General features: G+C 47.9%; 1 protein-coding gene across 1 annotated transcript in view; it reads left to right on the top strand.

Moving 5' to 3' along the window:
- The first annotated feature begins 9,281 nt into the window (after positions 1-9,281).
- Positions 9,282-10,786, top strand: part of LOC146026631 (von Willebrand factor C domain-containing protein 2-like) — a 48,369-nt gene continuing 46,864 nt past the window's right edge. Inside the window, exon 1 of the mRNA XM_083157449.1 lies at positions 9,282-10,121. Within this exon, the coding sequence (XP_083013575.1) occupies positions 9,777-10,121 (345 nt within the window). The 5' untranslated portion in view covers positions 9,282-9,776. The remainder of the gene's footprint in view (positions 10,122-10,786) is intronic.

Here is a 10,786-nt window from a genome sequence, read left to right as displayed (position 1 = left end):
TGACCAAAAGGTTTTACAGTACAAATCCGCAATGACCGTCAAAGTTGGCTGAAACATGAACAGATGTCTTGTGCATTGTTGGGAGATTTCCCAAAACCTCTCGGCACTGGGGATCAGGCTAAATTGGTAAATAAACTTAGGTGCCAAGGTATTAGAACACTAAAGATGTTCCCTCTTATTCACCAGTAAAACCCCCGATTGTGTAAATCTCTTGCCTCAACATGAAGCATCTAGAATGATGTTACCTGTGGGGCCCCACAAGTCTCTGTTCTAGGGCCCTTACGGAATAACTGTCTGTACAGTACATCAGCTTTAGCTCTGAATGATATATGCTCTGCAATCTGATTTATGTTCTGCAATCTTATATATGCTCTGCAATCTGATTTATGTTCTACAATCTTATATATGCTCTGCCGTCTGATTTATTGGTTTCTCAATATGTGATCCATCTAACTGATAAAATATTTGATGAATCATATACAAAGTGGGAACTACATAATAAAGCGCTGGACCAGCACAAGTAGACCAACACTAGCTGACACTAGATTAATATAATATTAATTAATATTAACTAGATTAATAAAATATTAATTAATATTAACTCAGTATAGTGTTACTAGTGGACAGAATACACCATGGAAGATCTATCACAAGTCAGTATCTGAAGTATATCTATTAATATACTGTAGATCTGAATGTAGTTCCACCTGTGATATGCGCGGAGGGATCTAGGGGGGGGTACGCCTACACTGCATTCCCTGTCCTCAGTACAAAACCCATTGCCTCAACTGACCCCGCATACCCGATCCTACTCCCTGAATCTAGATGCCCGATTCATTAGAAGAAGGCTGGAATTCAGACCCCATTCCCTTATATAGGTGACATGGTGGCACTGGTTCTAAAGAATTATTAATCACAAGGTTATTAATGTGATTAATGGTGGATCATAGTGCGCACTCGTGAGGCCGTTCATCGATAAAATCCAGTGTCTTTTCTGATCGCAAGCCATTCACAAGTTGATTGACAGGAAGGCAGCGCTTGTATCGCACCCAATGAGTGGGTCCTGGGCTCTGCACACACTGTGAAAATCATAAGATGGTGACTGATTTGCGTATCGATTTGCAGCTGTATGCAGACCTGCAATATATACAGCTGTGGTTCTAGACACCCAGATGCAGAGGTAGAAATAGCACTGGTGCAGGTTACTGGTGCAGCTGAGTACTAAGGGTCCCACTGCTGCCCCTATCACCCACTGTTTTTCCCTGTCACCCACTGCCATGAAGCATTTTGTGAACTTGGGTTGGGGTAGAGAAGGGGGGCCCAAGTTATATTTTTGGATCTGAGCTTACCACCAGCGAGTTCCACCATTGGCCAGATGCATGGTCGTGGGGCAGCAGCAGCAGTGCCTGTCACAGGCCCCTGCTTGCTATTAGGGATGGCCATCGACCATCAATGATTTGAAATCATCGATGGTTTATGGCCGATGTTGAATACTTTTGCCATCAATGGGGAGAACTAGAAGGTTTCCCTCCATCGATGGCACAGCAAAACAATGTTTTTCTTTTTTTCAAAGTGCTGGGACATGGAGCATAGTTCCGCCCCCAACACCCGCACAGCCCCGCCCCACAGGCCAATCAGTCAAACACAATGGATGACTATCGATATGGAAAAATGTCGATGGTCATCCATTGCATAGTTTATCACTATCGATGGCCAGTTGCACTATTGCCATTGATGACAACCACTGCACAGTGGCAGCACTGCTCGCACAGAACTAGTTACGGCCTTGGTTATGGGTCTGTTATGCTTTAGGGTGTGGCGACCGCAGCACAAGAAATGTTCCGGTTGGAGGAATAGTGGATTCAACAAACTATTAGCAAATCCTAGAAACAAATGCTCCAGAGCCAGTGACTGAGGCTGAAAACAGGTCGGGAATTTCATCATGACAATGATCCAAAACATACCTCAGAATCAGCCATTAAGTACACTCAGGAAGGAAAGATTAAGGTTTAGGAATGTGCGTCGCCGTCGCCAGACTGGAATACTAGTGGCGCTCTGTGGACAGATCTCAGACGTAACGTTCAGCAGATGCAAGGACAATATATCTGAGCTGGGAGAGTTCTGCAGTAAAGAATGGAAATGATTCTATAGAGAGACTCAAAGACATGGATACAAGAGACTGGCGGAAGCTGGCGATCCCCGGTCTGGGCGTTGACTGATGGGGGGGGGGGCACAAACCTTTGTACATGTCGCAGGCACTCATTTATATTTAGTTTGAATCTGTTCATTCGGAACATAGGGAGATTTATCAAAGTTTGGTGAGAGATAAAGTGGAGAGCAAAAGTGGGGGTAGAGAAAGTACTAACCAAAAGTTTCTAACTGTCATTGTACAGTGCAGCCTGTAAAATAACAGAAGGTGATTGGTTGATCCAATGTATCTCGATACCTTATCTCTCTCCATCCCGGTCCTCATCACAACCAAACTCTCACAGATTATTATTATTGGGAGAGTTATCATAAAGCAAAATGACCTCCTGTATCAAAGACGCTGTTAATACTCAACGACTTGAACATATTACATGGTATTCATCTGCATCACCGGGGTCCTCTCCTAGTGCAACCTGCTGTGGACCTCTCAGGTCCCTCTATTGTCCCCTGTGTCTTGTCGTCAGCATCTCCAAACTCATCTCTCTTACCCATCTCACTGGTTCCTCTCCACCGCCATCTTGCTTGTAGAGTTTGCCATCATTAATATCAGTGTGTTGACTTGCACCAGCCCAATCCATAGACCTCTACATGTGCTTCTCTCTCTGCGTAGCCTGTAATTCCATCCACACGGCCACACTACGTGCGGACACTTAGAGGTAAATTGACTAAGATGGGGGTTCTATTGAAGATGAGATTCTATGATTTTATGTATCATCTTCTAGAAGGTGCTAAATAAGAAGTAGAATCTGATTGGTTAATGTGGGCATCATCCAATCTTCAATAGAACTCCCATTTTAGATAAAGGTACCCACCAGTTTCACCCTCTCAGTCTGTATCAGTCATATTCTGAGTTGAATGGATCTTTGATCTGTCTTTCAGTGAATGGGAGAGGGGGGGGGGGGCGGTTTAGGGACAGGACTGGGCAACGACAATGCAATCGCATGGATATGGCCTCGTCTTGCGAGACTGTCATGGGAGCGTTGAAGTGGAAAACAGGGCTTTTCTCTGCAAATTTTATTCATAAAAACATAGAATGTGACGGCAGATAAGAACCACTTGGTCCATCTAGTCTGCCCCTTTTTTAAACATGTTACCTCAAACCATGTTTGATCCTTATTTCTTTGTAAGGATATAAATATGCCTATCCCAAGCATGTTTAAATTGTACTACTGTATTTGCGTCTACCACCTCTGATGAGAGGCTATTCCACTTATCTACTACCCTTTCTGTGAAGTAATTCTTCCTCACATTTCCCCTGAATCTTCCTCCCTCTAGTTTCAGTGCATGTCCTCTTGTTCTGCTGCTCCTCTTCCTGTGAAGAATGTCTCCCACCTGTACCTTGTTAACAGCCTTGATAGATTTCAAAGTTTCTATCATGTCCCCCCTTTCCCTTCTCTGCTCTAAAGTATACATATTAAGATCTTTTAGTCTTTCTTGGGAAGTTTTGCGATGTAGGCCATGCACCTCCTCCTCAGTAGTTTTTTCCATTATAGTGACTTTTATACTGTATTTAGCATACCTCCCAACTGTCACGATTTTAGAGGGACAGTCCCGATTTTCGGGTCCTGTCCCGCTGTCCCACCCGCGGCAGGCATTGTCCCGCTGCGGGGGGTGGCAGTTGGGAGACCCCCCAATCTAGTAGAATAGATGCTGTGCGCATGCGCACAGCGTCTATTCTCATATGAAAATGAGGTCGCGGCTAATTAGCATAAGCCGCACCCTCATTTGCATACGCCCCGCCCCCTTTTCGGGCGCGCGAGTGTCCCTATTTCTTCAGATCAAAAGTTGGGAGGTATGATTTAGTCTTTGGATTTTTGAGACCTAAGTGCACGATTTTGCATTTTTTTAGCATTAAACGAGTTGACCATTCCTCTAATCTACCTAGACCATCAATCATTTGTTTTACCCCTCCTGGTGTGTCTACCCTGTTGCATACCTTTGTGTCATCTGCAAAAAAGCCCATTTTAACCTCAATTCCATTTGCAATATCACCAATAAAGATATTAAAAAGCACCGGTCCAAGTACAGATCCCTGGGGTACTCCACTTGTAACCTTTCCCTCCTTTGTCTGTACTCCATTTATTACAACTCTCTGTTTTCTGTCCTGCAACCAAGACTTTATCTCAATCCCAAGCTTTTAAGTTTATTTAACAGTCTGTGATGTGGGATGGTGTCAAAAGCCTTACTAAAGTCTAGATAAGCTACATCTAGAGCCCCACCTAATACATCTAATGCTGGGTACACACCAAAAAGATTTGGGCACAATCCCATCAATCTGGATCCAATTCAGACCGATTGGATGCAGATTGGATGCAGATTGGGTCAAAATCGTTTGGTTGGATCCGAATTGGATCCGATTCCGATCCTACCTGCTGCAGGTAGGATCTGTATAAAATCCATTCATCTGAATACAGATGGGATCGGATTGGGATTGGATCATATGCAAATCGTATGCAAATCGTATGCAAATTGGATAGCACGATTTACATACGATTTGCGTCCAATCCAAATAGTTTTGGTGTGTACCCAGAACCCAGTCAAAAAAGTCAATAAGATTTTACATGATCTTCCCCCCGTAAACCCATGCTGTTTTGTATCCTGTAAGTTGGTGGTTTTGAGATATTCTACAATTTGTTTTAGGAAGTGTTTCCATCATAGAGCAGGAGAAGTTCATTACGCAACTGCTCCGTGGCTGCATCGACATATAGTGAAAGTGAATGATAAAAGAATGGAAATATCAGCTTTACTGTACGTTCCGCTACTGTGGCAGATGGCAGGCTGACAGATAGGGAAATAACACTGTAGTACAGATTACGCCATCTTGAAATAGCAAATCTGTGCTTTGCCCTGCTGCTGCTGGCCAGGTAGTGGTAGAGTGTGCAGGCTGGGGCAATATGTGCACAGTGTGGGGAACCTTGGACGTACAATATGTCTGACACTGCTCTAGGCTGCCAATCCATGTGGATAAAAGTCAGTAGGGGGGGATGCCATTACGAAGCTCCTGAACCTTTGCTGCCCCTGGCCTGGGACTTTACACCAAGGAGGTTATTCTGGTTGGTGCGGTCCTTTCCGAATTCTTTTGGAGCTGACCGAACGCCACGCTGTGCGGAGATTGTAAGAACAAACGCCCACAGGTCCTCCGCATTCGGACGGACTCACTCTCTAAGAAGAGGGTGTTTTCGGACAACATCCAAACCGTGCGTGTGCGGTGGCAACACAACGATTCTGCACGGTCTTACAGCATCAGAACGGATGGGAAGCTGCCCGTACTCACCGATGCGGGGTATTTCCGTAAAAGTGACATGTATATTTATATTAGTGATACCAATTTCTGCCCATTGCTTGCAGTGTAAATGTGTGTAAAATAGCAAGAATGCAGTTGTGCTTTCAGCATATATTTGAGTACTAGGTGATTCATCGCGCCCTACGGGCGCTCTTCACACCGTCGTAAGGGGCTGCGCCCCCTTAATTTGTGAACATTTGCATATGAGAAAGATGGTTGTATGAAAGATGGCCTGTATTGCAACTTGAGTTATAGGTGAAATGTGTTAAATAGAGAGCATATGATGTGGAAGGGGGTGTGTATTGTTTTGTTTAATTAAAAAGCGGTTACAGAGTAAGATGTACATTGATAGTGTGGATGGTACAGTGACATTTGTGGGTGTGGGGGGGGGAGCTGTGTGTGCATGTTGTTTAGGTGTGTGTGTGCAATAGTATAGTAGGGTGTTTCTGAGTCAGCGGCTCCCCACTGGTGGAGGTCACGACACAGGAAAACAGGAGGCTGGGTAGTGATAGGGGTGTGTGGGCATAAGGGGGACTAAAGAGGAGGGTGGGAGATACTGTGCAGCTTCTGCCAGTGGGTGAGGGTCCAGCGTGGCAGTACAGGATGGTGGCCCTTAGTCAGTGTCTCCTCCTACTGGGTGGGAGTTCGGGTGCATGAGAGCAGGAGGCTGGGCTATGAGGCATGATAGGGGCATGTGGGCAAAACAGCGTCAGCGACTCCCCAGTGGTGGAAGTTACGGTTCAGGAGAGCAGGAAGCTGGGTAGTGATAGGGGTGTGTGAGTATATGAGGGACTAGAGAGGGGCTTAGGGGTGCCGTGAATTGCGGGAGGGGTGCCGTGAATCAAGGGAGGGGGGGCGCAGGTGTTGGCGAATCGCGGGAGAGGGTCCGCAAAGCGTGGGAGGGGGCGTGAAGGGGGGGGGTGCGCGGGAGGGGGGTGTGCGGGGGGGCCGTGAATTGAGGGAGGGGGGGGCACGGGGCGCGATGAATCACCTAGTTGGTTATATATTCTTGTAGAAGGATGGTAGGATGTTGCTGTCATTCAGAATGCATTTACATAAACAGTAATAGTAGCAGTAAAAGGTCTGACACCTACAGTAAAACAAAACAGGTGTTATATATTATACAAAGAATTGGTTGATGATGTGTAGGTTGAGGTGCACATAGTTCATAGTTGTCACTGGAAAAAAATTGCTACAGGGGTGTCCGCTAATCACAGGAGGAGGGGTCGTGGGTGGATGCCGTGAATTGCGGGAGGGGGGGTCACGGGGGGGGGGTGTGGGTGCCGCGAATTGTGGGAGGGGGGGCGCGGGGGGTTGCAGTGAATCGCGGGAGGGTGGGTCGCGGGGGCGGGTGGTTGCCGCAATGACAGGAGGGGGGGTCAGGGGTGAGGAATCGCCGTAGGGGGGGTCGTGGGGGGCACCGTGAACCGCGGGAGGGGGGGGCGGCACGAATCGTGGGAGGGGGGTCGCGGGGTGCCGCGAATCGCAGGAGTGGGGGTGTCACGGGGTGGGGCCTCGAATCGCGGGAGTCACCGGGGGTGCCGCGAATTGCGGGGGGTGTGCTGCAAATCGTGGGAGGGGGGTCGCGGGGGGTGCCGCGAATCGCCACAAGAAAAAATCAACACAGAAAGTTCAACACATGTAAATGTTGACACATGAGAATGAATATGAAAACATTCAAAAAAAGAAAAATAAATCTTCAAAAACTCATGTCAACCTTTTTCATTGTCGACCATAGCTGTGCCAGTGTTTTGCATGTGCCATTTAATCCTGGGGTTGCCGTGAATCGTGCGCGGGGGTGGGGGCGGGAGGGAGGAGGTGAGGGGTGTCCGCGAATCACGGGAGGAAGGGTCATGGGTGGATGCCGTGAATTGCGGGAGGGGGGGTCGCGGGGTGGGGGTGTGGGTGCCGCGAATTGTGGGAGGGGGGGGGGCGCGGGGGGTTGCAGTGAATCGCAGGAGGGTGGGTCGCGGGGGCGGGGAGTTGCCGCAATGACAGGAGGGGGGGGTCAGGGGTGGGGAATCGCGGTAGGGGGGGTCGTGGGGGGCACCGTGAACCGCGGGAGGGGGGCCCGGGGGGTTGGCGCGAATTGTGGGAGGGGGGGTCGCGGGGTGCCGCGAATCGCAGGAGGGGGGGTGTGTCACGGGGTGGGGCCGCGAATCGCGGGAGTCACCGGGGGTGCCGCGAATTGCGGGGAGTGTGCTGCAAATCGCGGGAGGGGGGTCGCGGGGGGTGCCGCGAATCGCCACAAGAAAAAATCAACACAGAAAGGTCAACACATGTAAATGTTGACATAAGTGTGGCACTTCATTGGTGTCCATTTCGACACATGAGAATGAATATGAAAACATTGAAAAAGTGAAAAATAAATCTTGTCAACCTTTTTCATTGTCGAGTGTTTTGCATGTGCCATTTAATCGTGGGGATGCCGTGAATGGGGGGGGGGGGGGGGGAGGAAGGGAGGTGCATACCTCCCAACATGACCCTCTCCAGGAGGGACACATTGCTCTGTTTCTGAACTTTCTTCTTAATTTATGGATTACTATCACCTGTGCTTAAACACCTTTCTTATCAATTACCCTGTTTAAAACAGGTGATGACAATCATAAATTAAGATGGAAGTCCACAACCCAGCGTTACAGCTCCAGACACACTTTGAGTGACAGATGTAGCCAAATATATAAGAGATTTAGTAATGGTCCATTTAGGTAGCAATGCTTCCAATTGAAGCTATGAAAAGAGTGTAATTAATCACTAATGAGTTGAGGAGTGGATTGTATTGTGTTCAGCTGATAGTGATTCAGGTGCGGGCGTACTAATTGGGCGAACCGAATGCCTAGCGCATGAACAAGTGGTCTCCGCAAAGTGAAACTTGCTTATGAAGACCGCATATTTCATGCGTGTTGGTTCGTTTGCAGTCGGTGTGCTGTCGGAATGCACGCCTACCACAGTTCGTGCACTCCCTCGTGTTGATGCAAAAAGAGCTTTGGACCCTGCAGTCTGCTGTAGCAGCCAGGGAGAAAAAAAGTCCTGTGTATAGCACTAGACACCTGCAGGTGCTGTGGGCCTATTTTTGAGGTTTATTTGCAACTAACTGTATGCCGATTTTAAAATAAATAAGTTAAAAATTACTTTTTATTATTTAATGTAGCACATTTTACCACTTTTCATGCATTTTTTAAGTATTTTTCATGCATATTTGCATGCATATTTCAAGCTTTTTATGTGGCATATAATCCTGTCTCTAGTGATATATAACAAAAAGGATCAATTAACAGGATCGGACTGACCCAATGATTTTTTACCGCGCCTGCCTTTTTTAGGTGGAAGGGGTCTGATGCAAACCTTTCATGCCGCCGGCAGTCAGTAGAAGATGATTGACCCATCGGCTGGAAGAAGCTTTAGTTTTTGCCGCTGGGCAGTCATCAGCTATTAACTGACCTGGCGGCAGCTGCAGGCAGGGAGGGAGAAAATGAGCCCTGAGGGTGGGCTGATGTCATAATAGCTGCGGCGTGATGACATCACACACCAGACCCAATCCGTGTTGTGATGTCCCACGACGCCCAACTCCCAGTGGGCCCTTACCCCCCCTCCCCCCAGTCTGACACTGACAGTTCATATACACATATGATACATGATAGACCCCAGCGAGTGATATTTGTTCAACTTTCCATTATATGACAGCTCAGTAAAAGATTAATTATTAGCAGGTGAGAAGCAGGAAAAGGTGCAGTGTACACAGAGACGTCTGATTCTGCTTATCTGGCACATCAGAGGAGCTGCTGCATTGGGTTAACTGCTGGATGGTCAGGTGCGATGAGAACAGGGCAGCCAGGTGCCCCCCCCGCCCCACGGCCTGGCATCCCTTAGCCGTCTGTGTCTGCCCCTGTTTGTCATCCCATTCTGAGTGGAAGGGGGGGATCGGGTCACATGCTGAGAGCCAGCCCAGAGAGCAGAAAAGAATGAGGTTGTAATGAGATCCGGGAGCCCCCTCCCTCCACAGCCAGGAGTCATAAAGTGCAGCAGACACTCACAGAGGAGCTCCAAAAAACTTCTGCTCTTCAAGAAGGAGCCGCACAGAAAGGGGGTCTGAGACGGTTCTTATGGGGGACCTGGGCTGACTAAAAGAACATTTCATTGTGAAGAATTCACTTTTATCCTGTGCAAGTGACGGAGCCGCCTGCTTGGCTGGGAGTCATCATACAGCAGGGGAACACGCTTGGGAGCACAGGATTTCAAAGTTTGGGGAATAATAGGAATTGTCACTTATTCTGCACCTCCATTGATGGCCAGCATCAGGGTGGGCATCATGGTGGAGAGCTGGGTAATACCCTCATTACTGTGCCTGCTGGTCATGAGTGCGACGGGCCTATCCCTAAACCCCCAGGTGAATACCTGTGAGGCGAACGGCAGTGTGTATTATGTTGGAGAATGGTACTTTTTGGATTCAGATCACTGCACACAGTGTGAGTGTACCCCGGAGGGCCCAGCCTGCACCAGGACAGAGTGCACAGCCCTACCACCTGCGTGCATGCATGTCAGCCACTACCCCACCGACTGCTGCCCTCGCTGTGAGAAGATTGGCTGTGAATACAGAGGAGAGGTGTACGAGCTTGGGGAGCACTTTCAGGTACCATCACTCTGCTTTCATAGTGCCCTAAAAATTGGGCATCCTCTGTGCATTCTGCACTGTACCCTCTGCACTTTTTACATACTGGGCATACTCATGGCACTGTACCTCCTATATACATGAAATCATCTCCATACACTGCACCTACCGTACTTCCTGCACACTAGGCATCCTTTCCACACATTACACTGTGCCTCCTATATACATGGCATCCTCTCCACACATAACATTGTACCTCGTATATACATCACACACATAGTACTGTACCTCATATATACATGGCATCCTCTCCACACGCAGTACTGTACCTTATATATACATGGCATCCTCTCCACACACAGTACTGTACCTCATATATACATGGCATCCTCTCCACACATAACACTGTACCTCATATATACATGGCATCCTCTCCACACACAGTACTGTACCTCATATATACATGGCATCCTCTCCACACATAACACTGTACCTCATATATACATGGTATCCTCTCCACACACAGTACTGTACCTCATGTATGCATGGCATCCTCTCCACACACAGTACTGTACCTCATATATACATGGCATCCTCTCCACACATAACACTGTACCTCATATATACATGGTATCCTCTCCACACACAGTACTGTACCTCATGTATGCATGGCATCCTCTCCACAC

The sequence above is a fragment of the Crinia signifera genome, chromosome 8 (assembly GCF_055691185.1).
Source record: "Crinia signifera chromosome 8, ASM5569118v1, whole genome shotgun sequence".
NCBI classification, from domain to species: Eukaryota; Metazoa; Chordata; class Amphibia; order Anura; family Myobatrachidae; genus Crinia; species Crinia signifera.
The sequence above is the reverse complement of the archived record's forward strand: the minus strand, read 5'-3'. Positions and strand labels throughout refer to the sequence as shown.